This window comes from Argiope bruennichi, chromosome 1 (assembly GCF_947563725.1).
Source record: "Argiope bruennichi chromosome 1, qqArgBrue1.1, whole genome shotgun sequence".
Taxonomy (NCBI): domain Eukaryota; kingdom Metazoa; phylum Arthropoda; class Arachnida; order Araneae; family Araneidae; genus Argiope; species Argiope bruennichi.
The window spans coordinates 18,970,612-18,998,107 of NC_079151.1; the positions used below are offsets into that span (position 1 = coordinate 18,970,612).

The following is a 27,496-nucleotide window of genomic DNA, read 5'->3' on the forward strand; positions in this document are numbered from 1 at the left end:
GCGGATATAATAAAAAAACCCTATTCAACATTCGAGATAAATGGTAACTGAAACTAGAATTTAAAAAATAGTCTTTGTTATAATAAGGTAATAAAATAGCATATTTAAAACTGGTTAAATGCAAATGTTATAAATCACTCCCAATTTATACACCATAATTTAGTTTTATTAAATATATGAACAATAGTTATAAACTATCGCAGCTTATGCACACTAATTCATTTTATTGATTAAATAATTTTATTTATTTCGATTTGTATCATATTTATAAAGACGGGATTTTATAACCGATTTTTCACTTGCTTCCAGAAGAGCAGAAGTTTTGATATTTATACTCTTAGTGGTTTTTGAAAATATTATAATATTTCAAAATTTTCATAGTTCAGCTATCAATTAATCATTAATTAAATTAAATTTTAATTCCATATGTATGCAAAGTGATATCATTTGCGCGTGAGTTTGAGATAAAATTGTCCTTATGTTGAAAAGATGTAAAATAATTTAAATAAAAAGTTTTGCTTTTTAACACACTGGTATGAATGTTTTTAAGAACTATTTTTATTGAAATGTATTACTGAATGTTCCTCTCTGATGTTTTGAATTATTTGTGTTGAAAGCTTACATTCAGAAATCTGCAGTGTGAAATCAGAAAAAAATTTTGTTTAATCCTAAATTAAACAGTTTTTTCCATCGAAATTCATTACACTTCTAAGTTATAATAATCACGTTTTTAAGTTACTTTTAACACTTTTTAACACACTTACTTTAACACACTTTTAAGTTATAATAACAGATTTTGTTGTTAAATATTCTTTTGTTTATATTGTGTTTCACTATAATTATAATGTAATAAATAATTTCTTATCAATTAGTGATAATCACATGTTTCCAAGTGTAGAATTATTTTAAATATAGATAATTATCTCTTATGTTGTTAAATTATTGAATGTATTGTTTAAAAAATGCAAAGTTTAAATTTATATATAATCCTACAGTCCTATTAGACATATTTCATAAAATATTTTTAGATATATTAAAATTTTAAAGAAATGAAAAACTGAAAAATTCTCTCTTCTAAGATTAAAACAGAAAAGTAATCAAGTTTTGATTATCATTAATTTAAACAACTTAAAGTATTTCAGTTGTGAGCTCAATGAATATTTGTCGATCAACGAATGATACTTGCCTAAAATAACTGTTGATTGTCTTAAAATGAAGAGAATTAAGGCTCTGTCAGTCGCAGAAAAGTAGAACTTTTTTATTTAAGATGTTTTAAAGCTATTTTTTTCATTATAACCAAAAGAACTGGAAGAGAAACTATATAAAAATTTAGAATTCTTAATTTTTTCAATTTTGTTCGAAGCAAATTTACTTCATTTGAGGTTTTTTTTCAATTACAACACCTTAGAAATTAGCCACAGAACCAAGACATCAGCGCTTATATTGTATATCAAACATTTATTTGATTTTAAATTTTAAAATTATATATTTAAAAAAAATAATAAACAAGACTTACAATTAAAAAAAGCATAGGGAAAGGAGACTGATGTATTAATTAATTGATGTATTAATTTGAGTTCCACATACTAAATGGCTTAGATACGTTCTTTTAAGCAATGAAATGAAAACTCGTCCATTTTACAGCCACAGTGATCATCTGTCGATGATTCCAAATGAAGAAATGGTTCTCAAAAGAACAAAAATAAGTTTCTGTAAGGAATATTAATTCAACAACGACTCGCAACCTTATGATGTTGATGTTTGGCTATCCATCTGTTGGACAGATCACATTTCCCGGAGATAGTCTGAATTTAACAAATATGAGAGCTTTGAATGAATACTTTGAACACCACTTAAGATCCAGATTTGCGCTTCCAAATGGTTTGAATCATAAAACTAAATTATTCATGATCGGAGGAATGTTCAATCATCCACGTGAAACTCATTTCCAATCAGTTGATGACTGAATGTCGGCGATTACTTGATGCAGTAAAACGGATCCTTAATGGAGTGTCATTCAAAAGGCAAGCAATTTCACAAATCTTTAAACACTTCCATTACAAAACAAGGAACGGGATCCTCCATGTGCAACTAAAGCAATTTCCCTTTTCTGCATATACCTGTCTCCCATAAACTGCATTAAATTAAACCAGGCACGCTATAAGGTCATCTCGATAATAAGTAAAGAGACGCTTGCCGGTCTTAACTGCAGCACCCCCTCTAGAATGTCAACATCGTGTTAAACTCATTGCCTATGCCATTAGGGCGGTGGAAAGGTGAGTTTTTCCATTTAAGCGAGTGGTTCGGTTCCTCCCTTGTATATACATTTTTATTTTGCTATCTTTTCTTACGCTGGTCTGTATGTCATTCTGAAATATGAAGAAGTCATGAAAGCATTACGCTATTGAACCGTGGCTGTCTTATTCAGCAAAAAGGAAAGCTATAAAAAGGCTGATTGCTTTCGTTCTGGCTACGGAAAATACTTCTTAAAATTTACGATTGAAAAATAGATCGATAGTACGGAAATAACCAGAGAAAGATAAATAAGGACTATGCGTGTGATTATGTAAACATTTGTGTCAAACTGCTTAAAATACAACTGCTGTTAAGGATATTTCATTTGATTAGAGTACATTTTGCATAAATGGCGAGGCATTTGCAGATCTGATAGTTCATTCTGATAAGAAGGGTTTAATGATACGAAAAGGTGAAAAAATGTTCTTATCTTACATATTCGAAAAAAATGAAATGAAATTTGTTTCATTTTCAGCTATTTGATTTGCTTGTAATGTGTTTGGTTTGATTTATAATGTGCTTGTTCTTCTTGGTGTTATTTCACAATACGCTGAAATCTTAAAATTTTCGTAATCCACATGCATCAACTTTGGCGAAAGATTTAAATTAAAAAACTGACATTTCAGTTTTTCATGATAAAATATGTAAAAGAGATTTAAAAGATGAAAAAGTACCCCTCTTAAGGAATGGCGAGATTGATTCCAGGCAAAGAACAGACAGAGCGAGTGGAACAAAAATTGCCTTTAAAAAGTTTAAATGTTTGATTAGTACGGTCTGCTAAACAATAACAAAGAATTCAAGAATAAGCTTTCTGATGCTCATTTTAAAATTATTATTGAACCAAAAATCCCATAGAATATATAAGTATATAATCTGTATCTTATTTACCGCAGTGAGACATTTATTGTGCACAGTTTTTTTTCATTAATAAAATTTATTAAAGTATTATTTTTCAGAAATTTTATGAAATTATGAAAATTTCTAAAATTGTCTAGAAAAAAATTAGGTAGGTAGCAGGTAGTAGGTCGTAAAAAAGTTAGTTACTAATAATTAGTAATAGAGTATAATAGAAGGGTGAAAAATTAACAAAAGTATAAATCGCAGTGTATGGAAGTGCAGCTTTCGTAGTTCTACAAGGAACGAAAAAGCATCTTTTTACGAATTTGTTTTATTGTTATCTCATATACAGGCGCCATGTATATTTGATGTGTCTTTCGAGTCTTACTTTAAATTTAAGAAAAGGGTCATTTGAATTGGATTTTAAGAAAAATGTAACATATTTACTGATTCTACTTAAATTTAAATCATCAGATTTGGTATTACAACAATCAAGGAGCTTCGCATACCCCATTTATGTAAATGGTACTAAAAAGTTATGACATTTAAAGCTGTAATAAAAGGCTTAATTAGCTGCATCGTTAAAATAAGAGTATGGTTTTGTAATTGTTTCTTTAGATGCTTAACTTTACAAATTTTTAAAAATGATCGAATTTTACTTTTAAATCAAAAATAATTTGTTACATCATCTCACAACTTGTTCAGATTTATCGTTACAAAATTGACATTTTTTTTTTTTCTTAATTTTTGCATTAAATTTTTACAGATTGTTTCTACAGAAGTTCGCTTACTGCTTGCTTTCCCCATAATTTTATTGAATTTAGAGCAGCGAGGTCAATTAATGATCTCAAAAAGCTAAAACAAAATTATTGAAATCTAATTGCTCCAGAAATTCTATAAATTTATTTTTCAATTATGATATCACTCGTAGAAAGAATAATGGATTTATTTTTCATCAGTGACATTTTAGTTGTAAATTTCACGAAGCCTTTTTAAATAACAGTCTTATCCTATAGCTTTCTAGTATACATAGAACTACATTGAGAGTCAATGAGCTTGATAAGTTGACAAGTGCCATGCAGAACCTTTACCGGCGGGGAGTTTTATCACTTTAGTGCAGAACCAGCAATCACTCACTTAAATATAACAACGGCAGTCGGTTGGCGAATGCTTCATTTCACCGCTCGATCCCACCATAGAGTGGCAAAAGCATCTGGTCCCAGGGACCTTTCTCAGGGAACGGAGGGTGACGGTCCAGTGAGCCGGGACAAAGGGGCCTTGTGTCCCGTGTCGTCGCCTGTCTCCGCCGAGGGGATGGCGATTCGAAAACTTCAGAGGCGGTAAAATATGATGCGAGAAGAGACAGTAGTAGGTATGGTATGTGATCGGATGTAACCAAAAGAAAGCAGCCCTTGCATTTGGTCTGTTTTTTTTTTTTTGGTAAGATTTTTTAGAGGTTGTTATTGCAGAAACACTTAATACTGAAGCTGCAGTAGCATCCTTTTTTTTCTTTTTCTTTTTTCTTTTTTGTGTATATGGGTTTCTGTTCTGAGATGAGGAAAAAAATCCTACCACTTGTAAAAGAGCATGTAGAGATTACAGTGGTTAGAAAACTATTCTACAGAAGAACTATGAAGATCATGAAAGGAAGGGGGAAATCCAGATGCTTTAAGTGTATCTTTCAAGGAAAGCATTTCGAAATTCCTGTTTTAAAGTTTTTTATTTGAACTAAATTTGCTTTGTATTTGTTCTTTCCTTTACATCTCTATCCTTTGCAAATTATAAAATTGCTATTTTTGAACGAAAGTAATATTTTTAAATGTTGTTTTTCGAGTACTAGTGATTTCTTTCAAAATAAATCGATTGGTTTTTACATAAGAGGCAAAACAAATCTTGGAGGCAAAAAATAATAATACACTGATGTTATAAAAATTGTTCAGAAATACGCCTATAAATATATTTTTTTATTTTATAAATCATATAAACCAGAATTTCCAATCAGATAAAAGTTATATATTTTGTAATAGTATTTTTATATATTTGTAATAGTATATATTTTGTACTAGTATTAATCGAAATCTTCAAATTCGACAGCTTATTTAAGACGATAGTTCATTATATCACGGTTTGACTGTATTAGTGATCCAAAAAAAATTTCCAAGCACATTTTGAAATGGAAACTATTTTCTGGGGATTTCAATAAAGGGCGAGTATTAGATACAGTGTTTGTTGTTACATTAAAGTTTTATCTAAAGAGAATGTTGCCAGTGCGTCTGTAGATTAAAAATAATTCTAATAATAACATATTCATATCATCAGAAGGCTTGATGTATGCATAATTGTTAGGAGCACTTAAAAATTTGCTGTAGCTATGATACATGAAATTTAAAAAAAAAAAACGAAACTTTAGCAAAATACTTCAATCTAGTTGAAGTAGATGGAATTTATTCTGTGTATCAAATTTGGTTACCATTCAAAAAATGATAATTTACATCATCGGTTTTTTTTGTTTTTTTTTGTATCTTAAGAGCGTAAAATCGGTTATTTTATGAAGTATTATTTTGTAAAATAATTATGAAGTCTTTAAAAGCGCAAGCTAAACTTATTTTTTGGGGAGTTAAACAAATATTTTTAAGACGAAAAATCATCTCCTTTAAAAGCGTTAAATAATAAATATGATGCATTTTAGTTAGTTAATTTTCAGTTCTAAATTTGATAAGATTAATTATTGCATGAAGTTATCTAAAATATCTTACAAAATGTTTTAAACAACTGGTTGATTTAAATGCTGAATTTCTTAAGGGAAGGAAACCGAAATAAAAGAGCAACGTTGTTAATAAAGCAAAAGTGTATTGAGAGTTCAAAATATAGTATAAAAAACAGGTTTAATTTATTTGCTCATCCGTGAAATAATTTTGTTTGTAATTCTCTTATTTTACTATCTATTATTAGTTAATTTCTGAAACAATTAATTACTCAAAGTAGCTTGCTAACTCGTAGGACAACTGATCCGTGATGAGTACGTCATTTAAAAAGAACGATAAATTAGTGATATGCTTTTAAAAAGATTTTTTCAGTTCTCTGATCAAATAATGGTCTTCATCTGATAATTTTCTATACGAAATTCCAAGCAGAAGAGTATTTGAATCAAACAAATTAAAAATAATAGTGAAAGTTGCGAAAGACAAATGATTCGGTAATATTACTGTGTTGGTTTAATTTTCTTCTATTGTACTAATAGTTTTCAGTGGTCCTGATATATATGTAATTTTTTTATAATAAATGAATGATTATTCTTTTTAAAAGATTTTCTAAATTCATTGTTAAAATAACAGTTTCCTTCTAATTGTTTGCTATAGAATTAAAGGTACATGACATTCCAAACAGAAGAATATTTCAGTCAAACAAATCAGAAATAATAGCAAAAAATGAGAGAGATAAAAAAAAATTGTTGATGTTACAATGTTGGTTTACATTTCTGCTACTATGCACAGTTTTTAGTGGTCCTGATATATATTAAAATTTTTTTGTATTAAAAAATGCTATTATAACAATAAAAAATATGAAACTTTATATATAAAGACCCACTATGGATTATCAGCAAAAATGCTACCTATCTTTGTAATATTAGAACATTAAGATAATAATAATACTAGATTATCAAATTAAAAATTAATCCGTTATATCAAGATAATATTTCACAGTATAGATACATATTCATAAACAAGGTTTCAGTAAAACGGTGATAAAGGAGCTATGGACTCAATTGCTATATTCAGGAGTTAAAAGGTTGTGAAATATTAAGTAGAATAAATAATATTTCAAATATCGAATATTAACAAATAAAAAAAGTAATAGTAAGAATTGCGAGAGACAAAGCTTCGCGGTACATCGGCAAATGGATAGACAAACGCTAGATCTCTACTCGGCTCTCCGAATATTTTTCTTTTTTTCTTCTTACCCCCTCTCTCTCCGACATTCCTTATTTACCAAGGCGAGCCAGAAACACCCCCTAAGTCATCCACTCACGTAACTCTATTACGTCACGTGACGAGCCGCCGGGTAATGCGATTTCTGTGCTCATCTTGGCGTCCCTCCCCCTTTTCTCCCTTTTTCCCAAGGTTGCCGCTCGCCCGACTCATCGCCAAGAGCGCGCCAAAGAAAGAAGACGAAAACGAGATAAAGATTAAAATGATTCGCCTCATTCACGAAAACGATTAGGTTTTTAATTAAAAGCGTGAGTCTCCGATACGAGATCTCGAAGAAGGGGAAACTGTTTTCAGCGTTTTCGCATTCGCTGATAAATAATGAGACGTCGGCTCACATGAATGCATCGCTTATAATGAATGAACGAAGGAGCACATTTTCTCACTTGATAGATGGATTTATTACTATTTCTTTTTTTGTTCGGGGGATATTCCGAGTGCCAGTAGTTTGTCCGCTGAATTTCACAGTGTCTGATGGTGAATGATGAACGATATGGAGGAAGTTGAAGTAACTATAAAGGATTTAACGCATAAAACACAGTGCTGCAGGGAAGCATTTCAGTATAGTTTTACTACTATTAGAGATAATATCAATAAGAAACGCGATAAACCTCAAAATTCAATAAAGATAAGCTTTAAGCTGATACGTATGTTAACGAAAAATATAGCATCGAAATATTTTTTGAATATCCTGAATTTCAAAAGTTTGATTAAAAATATTAAAAAGGTTAAAATGGCAATCTTTTGAAAATTATATAGTTTTAAAACTATGCATAATACCGATTAAATTAAAAGAAAAAGACAGTATGAGGTATTCAAAATACAATGCAATCAAAATTGAATTAAATAGTAATGTTAAATCTCTGAAGCAGGAGCTTTTAGTAACAGGAAAATTGAAACAAGCATATTGGTGGTAAAATAGGACAACTATATTAATTTTATAGAAAATGTTATTTTTTAAAGATATTTTGAATTTCTTTTGTTTTTCTTAAATTGTAGATTACCTGATTTTGAATGATAATAATATTAATCATTACATTAAGATATGTCACATGTAATTTGATTTTGTGTCTAATATTTTGATCATGAAAAAAAATAATAATAATTTAGCAAGAATCCCAAAAGAATTCGTTTAAGTTGGATCTAATAAAGAAGCAATCCCAAATCACTTGATCTATATGATTTTTTTTTTTACAGAGAGAGAAAAATATGAAGAGTACTAATAAATTTTTAGCTGTTTATAAAAATTTTTGAATTTTAATTTTTAATTCTAAAATACCAAAAAAAAAAAACCTGTCAAAAACAGAAAATAAGATAAGCATCTATATTTGATGTTGAAAACAAACAAAACTAATTGATTTTTTAAAAATTACAATACATTGCGAACTTGAACTGTATATTATTATTATGTGTAGTTTTTTTAAATATCTTAGAAATTATAATGAATGTTCTTAAACTGATTTTATTTCCGTTTAAAGTTGTATTAATTTATACATCTGGAATTTATTACTCTTTTCCCCTTTAAATATTTTTTAAAAATTTTTTCACCTTTTTTTCTAGAACTTTTATAAATATATATTAAAATTATAAAGGAATTTTGAAAATTTTAGTTTTATTTCATTTATTCATTTAAGAAAGGTGTTCTTTTGTTTATGTTACGATTTTGGATTATTTTTCTCTCTATAATTCGAAAAACTATATTAATAATTAATTAATACTCAGTATAAACTCAGACATAAACAAATTGCAGTTTTCAAACAACTATGTACGATTGATGAGGGATATTGACATCAAAAATCGCTCACAATCCATTTGTACAGGTGATGGTGCCTATGTCAGACTGCTGGAAGGGCAATCAGCGCTATCTCAGTCTGAGCAGCTGGAAGCGAGTTCGCAAATAGATACGGAATGAAAGTGGTTTTCTTGAATAGCATTTACACTCGCAAAGTTACCGTTAATCACCGGCTGAAAAAATGCCTGCCTATGAAAGAGATAGAACTAATGGAGGGCGAAAAAAGCAGCAGCGCGACGATTTGGGGCTCTTCCAAACCGTCTTAATGACGTGTTAATGACACCGAAAATAACGAACTTCTCGGAAAGGGAAGTCAAGTGGAACATAATTCCTCTGTTACGAAAGGCAATGCGATTGGAGGTTATTAAATCGCCGAGTGATGCTTTGATTTGAGAGGAGACCTTTTGTTTTTGCTAGTGACGGAGATTTTAAGTTCCTTCTTATGGCTGATAAACATTCAGTAACTCCTGACATTAATACAACAGAATATATATGTATATATATCCTATAATATTATACAGGATATATATAAAAATCCTGTACTAATATTAGCTTTCTATATATATCTATCTTATATATTATATACTATATATATCTCTCTTATCTTATATATATATATATATATATGTGTGTGTGTGTGTGTGTGTGTGTGTGTGTGTGTGTGTGTGTGTGTGTGTGTGTCAAGTGTGGTAGTTTTAGGTCAAACAGTCTAGATTGTAAAGCGCCAAAACACATATATGCACATGAATTCTTCTTTATTATAAGTAAAGATTGAGAAAATATTACATTTGAGGATTATATACATTTGATATTAATATGATTTATTGAATTTTTTAGTGTTAGTGTGAGATTATGATATTCCTTAATCATAATTCTCCGTATTTTATATGTATTGAATTGATATGATAAATAAGGGTTTCAAATTTTCGTCCTTATGTGCCTTCTTTATTTATAGTGCTGAGTTTCAACTGAATTTGCAATCAGTTTCATAGATTATTTATTAAACTTCAGATAGACATAGATTATTTAGAAAACATAGATTATTTATTAAACTTATTAAAAGATTATTTACTAAACTTATCGATCTCTGCAACAAGTAAGCATTTCTTTTACAATGTTACTAAAGTTAAGTTAATAAGTTATATTAAAATTTGTAATACATCTTAATGTCATTTCAGTACTGTTCCACGTGAAATAACAGAAATAAATATTTGAAAAAGAAATTTCTATACATGATTTATTTTTGGTTCCTTATTTGTTTCAAATTATGGACTTTTTTTGTTTAAGAAAAATAAAAGATATTTATTTCCTGTTTTTTAATTAGAACTATTTATATCTACTGTTTATTTGTTAATTTCATATATACTGTGTCTTTTAAAGTATGTTAAAATGGTATTTCAAATTTTATATAAAAAAAATTAAAAAAATAATTTAAAAAAAAATTTTTTTTTAATTTTTCGCCTTATTTTTCAAAAAAAGATAGCAATTTAACAAAGATTAAAAGTTTTGTAGAAAGTATATTTTAAAGAAACTGTAGCAGCTTAAAACTTTAAACAGATTGCAATTTAAATAGATTGCAACAGATTGCAATTTGCTTATAAAATGAAAATAATTGGCTGATATTTAACCATGTGATTAATTGTTTCGTGCCAGTGACATAAACAATCAAGAAGTTAACAATAAATGTATTTTTTTCCGTGTTTTAGAGCAAAAACAGTAACAACTGAAAGCAAGTAATTGCTTAATTTTTTAACAGAAAATAAATCTGATCTAAAATGAACCAGTGAGAAAAATTTCTTTTCGCTAAAAGAAGTGATAAATCGCCAAAAATCGGCATCCTACCTCCTCACACTTCTCTCCAGTTGTATGTCATCCATTTGATCCGATGCAACATCCATGTGAGTGCATTGCTACAAACGCCATTTCACACAACAGACCCTCTCTTTCAAAATCGAGCAGCCAGCCCTTTTTCCCCTTCTTTTACTTGCTCACTCGCTTTTCCTTTTTTTTTTTTTTTTTTTCTTTTCTTTTCCTTTTCTCTTTTGTTCGCTCAGAGCTTCCAAGGAAATGTTTTAGACATGGAAATTCAGGGGCCGTTAGGCCTATCACTTGCGGAGTTGAAATTTAAATAAAACGCATTCGCCGCGGCTTTAAAAAGAGAAGCTCCGTAGTTCTGAGTTGTTTAATGTTTGCATTTGTATTGAGGTAATTATTGCTTGAATAGTAACTGCCAGTAATATACAGTAATGTCTAATTACCACAAAATTGTCTAATGGAATGACCGAAACATGTTTTAATTATTGCATCTCTAATTTATTCATTAATTTATTGAAGTAATAAACATAATTCTTAATTATTATATCAGACTTATTTTAAATTTTACTACTAGGAATAAACTTTTTCTATAATGAACATTATATTGCATTATACAAATTAATACAGGTCTGTTATGGAATAAATGTTGATAATTACATAACTGTTTTTGCTGCTGGGATCACTATGACTATGTGCTTTATATATAATCCCTATTTAGCTTTTGGAAATAACTACTCTTATTATAGAGTGCTTTATGTTGATCCCTCTTTTATAACCCGAGGTGATCGCTGTGAAATATTTTTTTATATATATTTTGTTGATGATAATTGTTTTAGTTGTTTTGCTTTAGCAATCAAATATACATACTCTAGCACTTTTTAAACCATGGATCCTGACATTGAGTGCAGTCGCTAGCATGAATTTTGAAATTTCTGAAAATTATCAGCACTTTATAAATGTACGTTTTAAAATAAATTTCTTTTAGTCTATCGATTATTCTTGAGGGCTTTACATACTTAGAGTCGTAAAAAAATTATATCTATGTGTGAATATATTTTTTTATACATTTTTTCTTTTAAAATTAAATAAAAATTTCTTTTTTTTAAAGCAAAAGTTATTCTATATTGTTATTCTTAATTGTTATTTAGTTTATTCTATATTGTTCGAGCAATAAATCATTCAACAGATTCTAAATCAAGTGTTTGGTAAAAATTTAAATAATAATTTCAATTTTTACATATTGAGTAATCCATTCTCTTTAAGACTACTATTACAATAATAGCAATCACACTATTAATTGCATATAAAATCAGTTTTATTTCAAGAGGAACAAATTTCAATATTTAAGATCTCATTCTTTATAAGCATCAATTTATTTTTAATTAATAAAATCGTATTTTATGTTTATTACCAATAACTTTTATTAAACAAAATGAGATCATTAATTTATTTACTGACTATTTTATTTTATGTAATAGATACTAAATAAGACAAATAGCAAATATGAACTTAATCAACTAAATTTTACGATCCCGAATTCCATTAAAAGCATACAATACAAACTGAAAGATTACCGTCAAAGGATTTTGAGGTTGGTTACTGACAAGTTGAGAAGAGATTGATAACTCTCCGCTGTACTATACTAATTGATTATCATTTGCTAATAAACTGTACTAAGTTATTGTTTCATTCCAAAGCTGAAATTATTTCCAATAAATTTTGTTTTTCATCATCATTATTAATTCCACGTAGCAGATGTTACGTTCTGGACTCTAAATGTGTTTTTACAAATTCTTAAATAATTGCGAAGGAAAATAGTTAAAGAAATAAATTCCATTTATGGACAAGTATTTAATTAAATATTTTTGAATTACAAGTTTATTTTAATTTATCATCAATTAAAGTTTTATTTTTGCATCTATTTCTCAATTTTGAAATGGAAAATGCATTTTTACGGATATTAATGTTAATGTGAGACTAAAATGTATAAGAAATCCTACTCTTTGATGACAAATTTCAGCAAATTTAATAATTTATTTTGAAAAAATAACTCCCTTATTTCTGATTGTTTCAACACTGTGAGTACGTTAAAACAATGCAGGGAACAACTGTAGAGCGTGTCTCAGCAAACTAAATTTAACAATACTATTATACTTAATAAAATATTGTTTTTCATGACAGCAAGAATTACAAATATATATGCAGCAAAATAAAAAAAAATGGAGTAATGAATAATTTAAGCTTCATTTCTCATTTAAATATTGTTATGTGAATAAAATTTTCAAACATTGTTATTTAATTTTAAAAAATAACGCTGTTCAGTCTTCTTTCTCAAGAAAAAAAATCATTGCAAGATATTCGTTACATTAACTTAAATTTGTAAGAAATATACGAATATTTTTTTTTCTGTTACCAATCGAATTAGCACTTTCAAATATAAAATTCGAAGAACTCACTGTCAGAAATTAGATAACTTTCCTCCCTAAGAACAAGTTAATATGAATTCTTGAAAATGTGCAGTTTTTATTTTACAGAGGAGATGTTCAGCCAGAATCAAAGAAATAAACTTCGTTCCAAGAATGCATTTCCTCTCTTTCACTCGAGTTTCCTTTGTCTTTAATTGGACATCAATTCAGAGAAAGAGTTGAGTTGCAATGAAGCTGATTTATTTTTTTCTACCGTCGTCATTGCAGACACCTTCCTCCTTCTTGATCAAAACGAAGTCTTGCAAAAAAGCTGCAACGCCGAGCCGACATGTATGCCCATATTAGAGAACTGTACAAGAGTCCGCTTGCGAAGAGACATACTAATTACTTGCATATCTTCTCAGCTTTCCCCTTTCTTATAAAAAAACAAGGAGAAATGAAAGAAAATTTTCCTTTTCTCTCACGGACTTTTGGAGGAGCTGACAAATTTGAAGTTTCTTTTCTTTCTCTTTCTTTTTTTTTCTTCTTTATTTTTCCTTCGATGCACAAAAGAGAAAAAGCTGCTCTGGCGCAGTCTGTATACATACTTTTTAGTGAAAAAAGAAGTAAAAATTACTGAGTCTTTGGATATAAAAGGAATTGAGTGAGAATGAAGATTTTCTCGACGAAAATTACTTTTCTCTCTTTTTTTAGAAGGGAGTGTTTTTTCCCCTCTTTCCAATTCTACCCTGCTCGCTTCTTCGAGAGAGTTCTATAGAACAGTATTTTCTTCATAATTTCCTGGGGGCCGATATTTGTTTCGGTAATTGGGTTTCCTCAGACGGCTGAGGAAGATGACACATTACTCTTTCTCGAAGAAGCTCTCCCACTTTCTTTTTCCACCCCAGTTTCTTTTGTTTCATTCGGCGTGCATAGTGAATGCTAATAATTATTCTGAATGAAACCCCGAAGATGAATTCGAATATTCAGAAAATATTTTTGTGTGTGAAGCTTTTACTTAAAAAAAGAGAGAGAAAGAGAAATTCATAGTAAAAGTTTCGTCAAAAATTTCAGTTCCCAAATTTTTACAGATTTCAACATTTTAGACATTCTAGGATTAAAATTAACATAAAAAAAATTGTTTTAATATTTTCATCAATTTTTGTAAAAACAGAATCAATGTATTAAATAAAATATTTTCTTTAGTCTTTATAAAAATAAAAATTCTATTAATGTTCATAAAACAGAATTTTTTTCTTTGATTATAGTCTTGTTTTTAGTTTATTATTACGAATAATAAGAATCGATAAGAATTATATTTTAAAAATAAATCTATAGAATGATTTGTAACCATGATTCAAGGCATAAATTAAAAATATACTAACTGGATGTCAAAAGCATACATTATACCCGATTTACACCAATTTAGCGTTTGAAAAAATTTAGGAACTAATTAGAATAAATTTATTCCCTTATAGTTCATATCGTACTTTATAGGAAAATAAAATTTAAAAAATTATAATTAATTATAAATAATTCATAAAAAATAATTTGTCTATGAGATATCATGCGACATTTTACATCTGCGTCAGATTTTGTAACAGGGGAAAAAAAAATTATAAGTCTGATTCTTTGCATGTATGTGATACCTCTTCTGCTCCAAAGGAATATTTTAAAAAGGGCGATTAATACTTTCTCGAATTATATATAAAGAAAGCACTTCGGTCCTCAAATAAATCTCACCCTAAATTTAGGATTAATCCTACTTTTTAAAAACTCCTTGAATCACAAAATTCCAATTTCATTTTTATGTATCTACCTAACTAATGTGCGCAGAAAAATGTTTCCTCGGAAAAGGAATGAGCTAAATAGATAACATTTTGCATGTATCTAAATTGAGGATCTGCATTAAATTTTGAATTAAGTTCATTTATAGAAAGAAATACATTTCCGAAGTATGCACAATTTTATTCACATTTTATTCCCAAATTGCAAAATAAAGATCCATATTTACGAAACTTTAGCTAATTATGAGTTTTTTTAATCCCAGTAATTAACAAATTTATTTATTAAAAAAATTTGATATTTCTATCCATTATTGTAAAGTCAAAGTTATTAAGAGAACTGGAACTTCAAAAAGTTGATTTTCATTTTTTGTCCCATAAAATAAGCGGCATTCTACTCATTATAGAATAGGTTTTATGTATAGATTTAGAAAACTGAAAGTTCATATATCAACTTTCAAAACATAGTTAGACGGATCCTCTGTGATAGAAAGATACATTTTTTTTTTTTTTTTTGTCTTTTTCTTCTTTATCAAAACAAGGTATCTTTCTTTCTTTTTTTAAATTTCGGCATTTTTAAATAAAAGAAGTTTTAATACAAACACATTTTATATTACAAGATAGAAATTTTATGTTACAATATTTAAAACCATTGTGCATTTGTCAAACTTATATATTTTTTTTATTTCTACGCAATAGTGTTTTTTAATAGGCTATATATAAAGATATTTATACATATCACATTTCTTTTTTAGATTTTCTTAGTTTTATATTTGAGTTCGATAGTTTTTAACTTTTATTTTAAGTACATTAAAATAAAAATATTTCAACCCCATAATTATGGAACTTATACTGACATATTATGACAATTTTTGAATGTTATTATTCAGAATTCTTTTTTCTGATCCAACCGCTTTGTATCATATTACAAAGCATATTCATTTCTCTACTATTAGCAATAAATATTTTTAATATATGTTTTATATTAAAAAAAAAAAACTCACTTTTCCTACACATTTCAAATTTTACTTCCGATGTAATATTTGGTTGCAATAAAAAAAAATCGCCTCCATCTTTAACTCAAATTTCCGATTATTTTCGCTGTTGAGAAAGTTTCATTTTTTATAAACAGTTATCATATAATTTGAACTAGAAGGAATGAAATTTTTTCTCTATATATGTATAAGTTTAAAAAAATGATTCAAAAGTCTTTTGGCAAATTTTAAGAATAGGTTAGAACTGCAAATATTTATCGTTGTACTTACCAAATGAATTAAGCGAAAGAAAGTTTTAATTGATTAATCGTATTCCATTGATTTATCGGAATTAAAATTCACAATATTGCAATGGCACAATTTCATGAAAAGCAACGTTATAAATTAGACGAACATAGCAGATGTAGCAAATAGGGCACAGAATTCTGGCAAATCTCTCGAATATTCAATGTAACTTTTCAAAGAGTTTGCATGCTGTATTCATACAATTGTTTATTGAATTTTTATTGGCGCATTGCATTTATTCGCGTAGAACATTTTATTTGATACATCTTTTTTTATTACTTAATTCGCTGACAAAGAGTTCCCTGCAATGATCCTATTTGCGTTTATACTCTCATCTGAAATTACAAAAATGACTTGGTTTTTGTATGTCTGACCTAGCTTTTAAGTTTTTCTAAAGACTTTTGAACCACCCTGTATCTGAATGAAGTATTGATAATTTTCTATCTTTGCTCTACCTGTTCCTTTGTGAGAAGCTAAGACACACCTTTCCATGAAAGTTGAAGAGAAAAGTCATATTCGGTTTATCTGTCAGAAAGATTATTGAGTTTCGAATGGAAAGCATGTCCAGTACTTACCTGTGTCGTCCCTTTTCCTTTTGTGGGAGGAAGGGTCGTGCTGTTGGGGGGCTGCAGACGGGTTTGGGATGCCCAAGATGCCGTTGATGGAATAGGAGGGCCTCTGGGGCTCGTGGGCCGGGGGTGCGTGCGCGATGACAGAGGTGGTGTTCGACGTGGGTTGCGGACTATGGCCCCCATTCAGGTGACCAGAGGACGCGTTCACCTGTTTCGCTTTCTCGGCTGCTTTGTTGCGCACGATCCTAAAAACAAAACAGAAGTTAAAAAAAATTAATGTCATAGTTCAGAAAATATTCCATTTAATTGATTTGCGGCAATCATAATTTTTACAATAAAACAAGACAAGTTCAAAAGTTTGGCATAAAGAATTAATAATTAATTGATAATAAATTCCCCATGTAAGAACTTCCAACATTGGATACTGCAATACAGTTTTCAAGAACTTTCTTGTAGTTATCGGAGCTAACAGTTTAAAATATATGAAAAAAATCGAAACGTTAAGTGAGTTTCAAACTTTTAGTTTCGTTTCTTATCTGTTTATTAATTCATATTCTTTGCTTTACTTTTTCATTTCTGATGAAGCGCCTTTGTTAGGTAATTCAGGTGTATAAATTCTTTTACTTAAATATTTCATAGAGCTTCGATACGGGATGTTTAGTAAAATATCTTATAATTTCAAGCTATTAATAAATATATCTTGAATTATTTCAGGAAATATTATGCAAATAATTCATTGTTCTTTGTGTAAATTCTTACGGAACATACTATGAATTTTTCACGAATAGCTATAATTTAATCATAAGCATTCATTCATCTATTTGTTTAAATAACTATCTTAATATAAGCGAAATTAATTCATAAAAAAGGAAAGAATAAATATTTTACTAAGAAAAGAGTGTAACACTTATATTGGCAGGAGATTTAAGAACCTTTGTCCTAAACAAGCACAAATATTATAAAAATAACCAGTTTATTGAAGCTTTCATCCGCTAGAATTCAGTTGTTGATATCCACTTTCTTTATGAAAATAAAGTATCCATAAACTAATATAGAAGCAAAACAAACAGTTGTGAAATGTTTGAGATATGAGCTTTAACTCTTTCATTTCTTGACACATGTTAAGAACCTTTTCTTCTCAAATTACGCGAAAAAGAACGAATGAGGAGGGAGAGAGAGGGGAGGGAAAGAACAACCTTCCAGCCCGTAACTGTGAGATATGACGTCATGTAGAGTTCGCGATGTCTCCCCCACTTAATGGACAAGTGGACTACAATGGCCAATGATGACATTATTCTGCACTCCACAAATCCCCCCCCCCTTTCCACTTTATTGGTGACAATATCGAGAGTTTAACAAGTTGGGGGCGGGGGGAAGGGACTTCATGAGTTTACTTTGAGAGTTCGTTATTGTGGATCATAATTGAATTATATCCCTCTCTTTATCCAGTCTCCATTTACTTTTGAAAACCCGTTCCACGATGAAGATGAATCATTTCATGCGTTTAATGAACTGTTCATCAATTAAATCTGTTAATATTTTCAACGAAGTAACTTTATTGGCATATGCCCTTGTATATTGGCATCATACTGAGGTTTTGCAGTACTTCATGTGATTAAAAAATGAATAATTAAATGTATCCCGATCTTTCTCAATAATATAAAAACAATTATTTACAGTGATATCCTATATGATAATGTCGCAGTATGAAGTTATTGATATAAATGAGCCTATTTTTCATAAATTTTAAAACAATCTAGGAAAAGATAATATGCAGCCTGCGGTTGCTATAAGGTATTAATTTCCTCAGTAAAATATTGTGTTATTTGATTTTGTATCATGTAAAGGTCTAAAAATGGATAAGAAAAAAGATATAAACTAGCCTATTCTTCATAAATTTTTAAACAATCTAGAAAAAGACAATATGCAGCCTGTGATTGCTATAAGATATTAATTTAATCAGTAAAATATTGCGTTATTTGATTTCGTATCAAGATCATGTAAAGTTCTAAAAATGGAGAAGATAAAAGAGAAGAAAAGAAACTTATTTAAAAATTTTAAAACAATCTACAAAAAACAATGTGAAGCCTGTTGTTACTATAAGGCATTAATTTCCTTAGTCAAATATTGCGTTACTTGATTTCATATCAAGATCATGTGAGGTTCTAAAAATGCAGAAGAAAAGAGAAAAGAAAAGAAAAGAATATCATATAAATTAACCTATTCTTCAAAATTTTTAAAACAATCTAGAAAAAGAATTGTGAAGCCTGTGGTTGCCATAAGGCATTAATTTCGTCAGTAAAATATTGATTTACATGATTTCGTATCAAGATCATGTAAGGTTCTAAAAATAGAGAAGAAAAAAGAAAAGAAAATCATATAAATTAGCCTATTCTTCATAAATTTTAAAACAACCTAGAAAAAGAATTGTGAAGTCTGTCGTTGCTATAAGGCATTAATTTCCTCAGTGAAATATTTTGTTACTTCATTTCGTATCAAGATCATGTAAGGTTCTAAAAATTGAGAAGAAAAAATAAAATAAAAGAAATTAATACAAATTAGCCTATTCTTCATAAATTTAAAAACAATCTAGAAACAAAAACCAGATGAAGCCTGTGGTTGCCATAAGGCATTAATTTCGTCAGTAAAATATTGATTTACATGATTTCGTATCAAGATCATGTAAGGTTCTAAAAATAGAGAAGAAAAAAGAAAAGAAAATCATATAAATTAGCCTATTCTTCATAAATTTTAAAACAACCTAGAAAAAGGTTGCCATAAGGCAATAATTTTCTCAGTAAAATATTGCCTTATTTCGTATCAAGATCATATAAGGTTCTAAAAATGGAGAAGAAAAAAGAAAAGAAAAGAATGTCATAAGTTTGATCATAAAATATATATATATTGATTTTCTTTATTTTTCATCAATGTAAATTAAATTGTTAATAGGAAGAGGATGAATAAAAAATAAAGGAAGAAAGAATTATAAATCTGTAAGTTGAAAAAAAAAAGTGAGTCAGCAGAATTTAATTGCATAATCTTTTAAAATTCATCAAATTTAATTCTCGAAAAAAAAAAGACACTAAAAAAAAATTAAATGTATGGAAGTGATTTCTTCTTACTGAGAAATTTTGCCTTATTTCTAAGCTGTTATGAAATAATTCTTATATCGCCCATATTAAAAATTTATACCAAACTTAATGTGAAAAAAGTAAAGAAAAAAAATGTTTAAGAAATAAAATTTCTAAGTATTATAAACATGCTAAAATTTATTCACAATTTTTTTCCAATAACGTTATATTTAAGCAATCATGAAGAAAATAAAAAATTTAAAAATATAATTACATCAATGCGTATTTTTAAAATTCATTCTTTATTTCTATTTTCGTCCGTCTACGCAATTGTGTTTCATTATGGTAATAGCTTTCACAGAACTTTCTACTTTTTATTTAAAGTATTATTTCTGTGAAAATCCTATTTACTGCCTAAACTTTAAAGCAGAATGATTCCTTTATCGAAGATCATCTTATTTCCGATCAGATATCCCGATAAAAAAAATGCGATATCAGATTTCAATAATAAACAGAAATGAATTCGATGTAAAGTACCTCTTTTATTTATTATTTTTTTATTGTTTGCCTTACGATCTTTATTTCAACGGTCATTCAAATGAAAAGAGGGAAATGGTATTATGTCTTAAGACTTCTTTAATGGAATCACTGCTTATTATGTGTTTAGCTTTAATGTCGGCTATTTTTAAAATAAGTGTAATTTAGTTTTCCTAAAATTGCGTAAAAGCAAATTCGTTTTCTCTCGCTCAAAATGTAAGAAGTCTAAGGTTTTCGATTCTTTTTCATTAATAAGCGTACAGGAAAATGATGTTGTTATAGATCGACTAGATTTTACTTAAGTTATGGAGCTGTATTCTCTTTTGTAGTAACATAAAAAAATTCTGCATAATCGACATTATAATAGTTTTTGAAAAACAATTTCCAAAATTTAGATGTTAATATTTATACTAAATATCATTTAATTATTCTTTCCTGATCATCGCTGCCACTTATAAATTAATTTTTTAAAAAGCGATGCTATTTTTACCTATGATAAGCAAATTATAAAATAAATAATCAACATAGGATCTTAACAAGATTTAACTCTGAATTCCGAATAAAAACGTCATTAAAATGTTTTAGCACAAAGCAAACACACATTTTATTGTAAACTTTAATAATATTAATTTTAACTAAACAACACAGCTAAGAGCTAATAAACAAGTGAGCTTTATAGGTAGAAGAATCAAAGTGTCATTCTGTTTCCATGTATTCTTCTGACATGGCCACGGCTTTCTTTATATTATATAAAAGATATTTATCTTCTTAAATTCGATACTTATAATCTTTCTATACGAATTTGCTGTTTCTTTATTTTATTATATTTCCAAAAAAGATTATCAATAAAATTAAGCTTAAGTATTTCAGTTTGATCAAGTATGTTGTATATCGAATGCCAGTGTTTTGATGTAGTTCGATACATTTTTAAAATCTATTTATAGATCACATTTTTCTTATCTCAGTAAGATATCGATGCATTTTATTAAAATCTAAAGACAAGCTTTCTAAATAGTTTAATAATTCATTTTATAAAATAGAATCAATGTTATATCAAAATGTCTTTATGTCAAAAACCATATACAACAGATTCTAATATAATCACTGAACCACTATTGACACTTAGAATGTTTCGCTAGTATATATAAAAAAATCCATATATCACATACGACAACATGAGAGAAGATGTAGATTAATTTAAATTCTTGTGCCAATAAAATGTTTTGGTAAATCAGGTATAAGACATTTCGATATAACAGTGGTATATTTAGCATGCAGTTTAACTCTGTAATCATTTTGGAGATATAAATATTTGGCATTTAAATATTTTTATTGTGGAATAAATATTTAAATTTTGTTTTGTGCATTCAGTAAGACGGAGTGACATATGAAAAAAGAAAATTTCAAAAAGAAATAAAAAGTTTTGGTCAGGTAGAAAATAGTTTCATATACTAGACAGTTCAATCATTTGTTCTAGAGTGATATCTGAAAAAGGAAAAATTCCAAAAAGTAATTTCCCCCGTAAAAACTTAGTTACCTTTGTAAATATTTCTCTATAGGAAGTTCAACTAATCGCTATACAGCAATATTTGTAAAAAAGAAAAATATTTTTAAAAAAAAGAAAAATTTTCACGCCATTGTTAAAGCTTAATTTCCACTGTAAACAATGCCATATAGTTCCTACTGCTTTTCCCAGGCATTCGTTCGTTATAATATGCTTACAATTTCCCACATGCCAGGGGAATGGACCAAAGATTGAAAAACACGTTCTGCATCTTACCAATCAAATTCCATTATAGATTTCGAGTGCTCGTTCACGGTAAAAAATATTTTATTTTGTAAGCTTAATATTACAATGAAGCTGCTGGAGATTTTTCTTTATAAAATTGTACAGCACAATCTTCATTTTTTCCCTCTGTTTCAATGTTTTTGTTTTTGTTATTATTTTTATTTTTTGTTCAAAGATATAATATTCAAAACATGAAATATTGCTAATTACGCTGAAATAAAACAAAATCATGCAATTCCTGAGGAATATATGCATAATTGTGTTTAAAATATATTATTTTATCTTTTAATAGAGAAGATCCATCCGTTCCTATTCAAGTGCTGTTAATTGACTTTTGGGGTAGTATTTACTTTTTTTAAAATGCTATCCATCTTTTTTTTTCAACTGCATTCGTTATAAAAGCCAAAAGGTTGCGTGAAAGTTAAACTGGCTTTGCGAAATTAAAGAAATTAAAGGAAACTTTATTTAGAGATAAAATATGTTTACACAGTATTAAAACATGTGATTTTTTTTAAAGTTGTAATTCTTCATTAATATAAATATTTTTTAATATTTTTTCACGTGTTAAAATCGACATAATATATTCAATTTCAAGCTCTAGGTTTCTTAATTTCGATTAAAAAAATTAGTAGCGACGAATTTATAACGCCCTTAAATTTTCGAAGCTGTTTTATCTGATTTGATTTCATTGCATTTTTTTTTTTCGCGAAGAACCTCAAACAGAAAATAAGTTGAACATGAAACTAATAATAGGTATTTAAAGCTTAGTACTAAATATAATAGCAGTTAAAACTAAGTAAAAACAGCAAGAAGAATAAACAGAAAGAAATCAACCTAAAGAAAATGACAATCAAAGTAATAAGCGAAAGTAAGCTAAATACTATGGAAAATATTAATGTCCTTTAAGGGGTTGAACTGCTTTATAAGGTCTGAACTAAGAAATATTTTTCTCTTCTTCATCATACATGGTCATTCATGATTGATTTCAATAATAATCAGGTAGGTATCGATTTCCAAAGAGCTTAAAAGTTCCTCTACATGACACAAGAAGTAAATATTGGTGTTACCCAAGAATTGGCTGTTGGCTTTAGATATTTTCCCTTGTTTTTCTAAAAATGAGGACTTAATTATGGAAATTCAGTAACTTGTGCATTTTATTCAGTCCGGAACTTGCTTGAATTGTTCTAACGTATTTTCTAGAATTAGAAATTGTTTGCCAGTAACACACGACCCTTAAAATTGATTCAATGACTTTCTGCACACTGTGCGGTTGCCATGCCGGCAGGTGGTCAAGCAGAAGCCTTCCCACTCCCAGGGAGCAGAAAACGTCATCAAACCCAGATTTACCGCATGTCCATCAGCACTTATTTTCCCTTTTTCCCCAAAGAGGATTCGGTCGTTACTGGCTGACGTCACTCAAGTGGCCATTAATATAACTGTATGAATTCATGTTGAGCAGAGGGTTTTATTCCTCGTGAATTGTCGTAGACTCGTGGGTGTGCGATTTCAATAGCGGGTGTGATGGCCACCGACCCCTGTGGAGAAGCTTTTTGTGAAATACTTTCGGCCTAAAGGTTATGATTATTGCCTCTAACAAAGTGAAAAAGCACAGCCACCGTTATGTATATGGTTTCTTGGGATATACAAGGAGCTACTGAATAGGCTTCTAAGATGGAGTCATTATTTCTTGCATTAACAGAAATAATGGTTTCTACTAAAAACACATGATAGTTCAACTGTTTATGTTTCACTTTTTAATAAGTGAAATATCTGAAGACAAAGTATTGTAATGTCAAAAAAAAAATTTGAACTTTGAAGTTTTGATGAATCTCTTCATTTCAGATCTTCCAAGCTGGAACAACATATATCTGGAATTAAAAACTTTTTTGATCCAAACAGATGAAATTTGGTACGTGACCATATTATCAAATTTGTAGATTTTTTCCAAATTTTAAACAGAATTCTTTTGGAGAAAGTTTGTTTGTTCGACTCACCGAGTATGAGTGAACTAGATAACTCAAAATGTAAAGACCTAGATAAATGAAATTTGGCTCATAGGTTTAATATATAAAATGTAAATTCTTATCAAATTTTTAACCAAATTTGTCAGAAGATTGAGCATTTCTCGATCTGCATTTTCACATGAATGTAACTAACAATTCAAAAGCGCACCTCTCAAACCACTTAAATAAACGGAATTTTGCACGTGATCTCTTCATTACATTTGCATTTCTATGGCAATTACTTTTATTCAGTGGGAAAAAAACGCATTCAAAATACAATTATATTTTCGGGTATTTGCGTATTAACTGTACGGCAGAAATCAGTTCTCGAAAAAAATCACCAAAAATCGGACGATAGAATGCTAGTTTCATAACCAAAGATCTGTATTTAGTAACTGATGTTCGCCTTACTCAAGATCTCTAATTTTATAACATCTTTATCAGAGATATGCTATTTTGTGTATACAAAGGAGCTTAATTTTTAAGTTTAAAATGTAGAAAGCAAAATATTCAACAATCAAATGTAAAAGAATAACAAAATATTTTCCATGTAAGAAAATGATTTTATTTATTTCCTGTAAAAATTTTTAAAACATTAGCGAATAAGGGTGAGATTTTCAGAAAATTTGTTAATTAGGAAAAAAATTTAAAACCCTTCTTTGAAAATTGTAATCTGATTATATTACCTGAAGCTTGAAAAATTTTTGTATAATATTTATTTTTTTAAACCGGAAATAAAATTTAATGTGTATAAATATTTATTCTTTGTGAGGGTAACTAGATATTTTCAAAAGAATTTTCTATAGGCGTTCATTTCCTTTGAATGAAATTTTGACATTCATGTCTTTACTTACAAAATACGTGTTTATTTCATATTTTGACATGAAATATGATTTTAAAAAATGAAAACATCTTATTTTGGGGTCCTCAATTCTAACAAACATGCTAACTAAAAAGCTGACAAAGCTTGAAATATATTTGAATTTAATATGATGAGTAATTCATGCATGCAATAACTGCCATGCAACATAATTATATGCAATAACTGCCATGCAACATAATTATATACAATAACTATAGGAAACATTCCTACTTTTTAATTTCTACAAAGAACATTCTAATAAAACCAATGGGAATGGTCTCCCGAAAATTTCCTCGCATCCTTTGTCATAAACTTGTCATGCCAGAGAACGACTCATATGGCATTGGCGTACAATGGTTATGAAAAATTAACTTTTGATGTGAATTCAGTATTCTTATTTTATTTATCGTATGATTATTGGAGATTTATTTGGCGATTAATCCCTGGAATGAATTAAAAATATACAAAAGTCGAATTTGTGTTTTTGATACATTTTTTTCAACCGACTGAAAGAAAATTTATTACGAGATTGAATTTGTAGTCACAAATTCCCACTCCAAATTTGATATATTTAAGTCATTGCGCTTTTGAACTATCGAGGTTACATGCTTCAGAAAGTACAGAGAGAAAGACAATCAACTCGTAGTTGGATTTGGCTCAAAATTTAACAGGTGTCTAAACTATAGATATTAAATCTTTGTACTGAATTTTAATTGTCTAGACTTCTTCATTTTGTCTATAGTGAAGAAGATCGTAGTCGTGTTGACTTATATTCGAACAGACGGACAGCCGTTTTTCCTCTGAACCGATTTTATTCTAAATTTGATAGAAATAGGCTAATCTGATGTAAATATCAACCGTATGGTTCAAAGAATTTTTGAGTAATCTTTGTCACAGGCAGACAGATAGGAAGGCAGACAAACGAGGGGACATTTTCCAAAAAATGTGCTTTTTAAACTCAGGAGGTCTGAAATGTGTAAATTCGTAAAAATCTCGATTTTTTTTTTTTTTTTTTTTTAACGATTACTATATTTTTCTATACTATGTGTACGAGGAAGTAAAAACGGATGATGTATTTTCATATGGATAAATTTTTTTGTTAATAGCTCAGAAAAATTCAATACATTTTTGTGGAATATACATATAAATCTAATTACTAATATTTAATATTTTATATAGTAGAAGTTATACTGAAAGGAGTGAATAGAATGAAATATGTCAATTGTCTAGTGACAATCATGGCGGCGGAGTTTTTTAAATAAAAAAATGGCAATACTGCTTCACATTAATGCCTCTTGTGGAAATATGTCCCAACTACTACAGTTCCCAGATAAGCCAATCAAGGACTCAAGTCCAGCGAGTATCGCATGTCCCGTCCCCATCTGTACCGCGTGTCCCTGGCTGAAAATCCGATTACCCAGCCATCGCGGCTCGCCTAAAAGATGATGCTCTTAGTACTAATTTGCTCGTGCACTCTTTTACAAATCATTTTACTGGAGTACGCTGCTAATTTGACGGGTTCAGGCGATAAAAGTACGGGGCCTTATCTCAGGCAAACATCTCGCGTACAAAAGCCAGATGCAGGAGGGTGGCCGGAGAACCCACTCCCTGGTGTACACATGATACTTGTTGGGGGGTTCTGTTTGCCTGATGTTTGGACCCGTATACACTGCATTATTCTTTATCTGATATTGTAGATTCTCAGATTTTGTGTATGCGAAATCTCTATACTTGAATTTATGAGACTTTCCTTCTTGTTTTTCAAGGGACAATATGGCCTTTGAATTATCATCATGAAGCAACATAAAGAAACGTCGAAAGAAACTTCGAATCTGATGATTCAAAAGAATCTGTGATATTCGAGAGATGCTGAGGAAAATCTATTTTAAAATATTCATTTGCTAACATAATAACTTTGATCCACAAAGAAATTTTTTTATATTTGATGATGTCGTGTCCGTGTTAAAACGGAAAGGGGGTGCAGTAGCTTCTGAGGGTAAAGTCTCCTGAGCACCCGAGGGCAGAAGTCTGACTTCTAGCTCATATGAAGTTGAAACTCATACATTCGCTAGCACAACGCCTTTTTACAGGGGGGAACATTCACACACCACACAGATAGAACATAGATGAAGAACAACCATTCCCGAACGGGGACTCGAACCCGAGACGCCCAGATCACGGGGAAGATGCGTTACCCCTATGCAAGGACATCGTCAATTTTTTTTTTAATTTTATAAATAGATTAAGTATTCAGAAATTATTATATTTTTCATCAGAACTACAAACATTATTTAAGTCGGAAACACAAAAAGGAAAAGGGTACTACAAATGCTCTTTCAAAATAAGTATAGCATTCCGAGAACAACTTTAAGATTTTTTAAGGTATAATTAAGATTAAACCTTTATGAGTGGCAGTCATTTCACCATGATTATCATTATTAGAAGGTCTTAACTAAATGTTCAATCTT

At 29.1% G+C, this 27,496-nt stretch overlaps 1 protein-coding gene across 4 annotated transcripts in view; it reads right to left on the reverse strand.

Moving 5' to 3' along the window:
* Window positions 1–27,496, reverse strand: part of LOC129968090 (paired box protein Pax-5-like) — a 157,034-nt gene that overhangs the window by 49,698 nt on the left and 79,840 nt on the right. For all 4 annotated transcript variants that reach the window (XM_056081937.1, XM_056081942.1, XM_056081938.1 and 1 more), the window contains exon 4: window positions 16,770–17,011. In XM_056081937.1, the coding sequence (XP_055937912.1) occupies window positions 16,770–17,011 (242 nt within the window). The remainder of the gene's footprint in view (window positions 1–16,769; window positions 17,012–27,496) is intronic.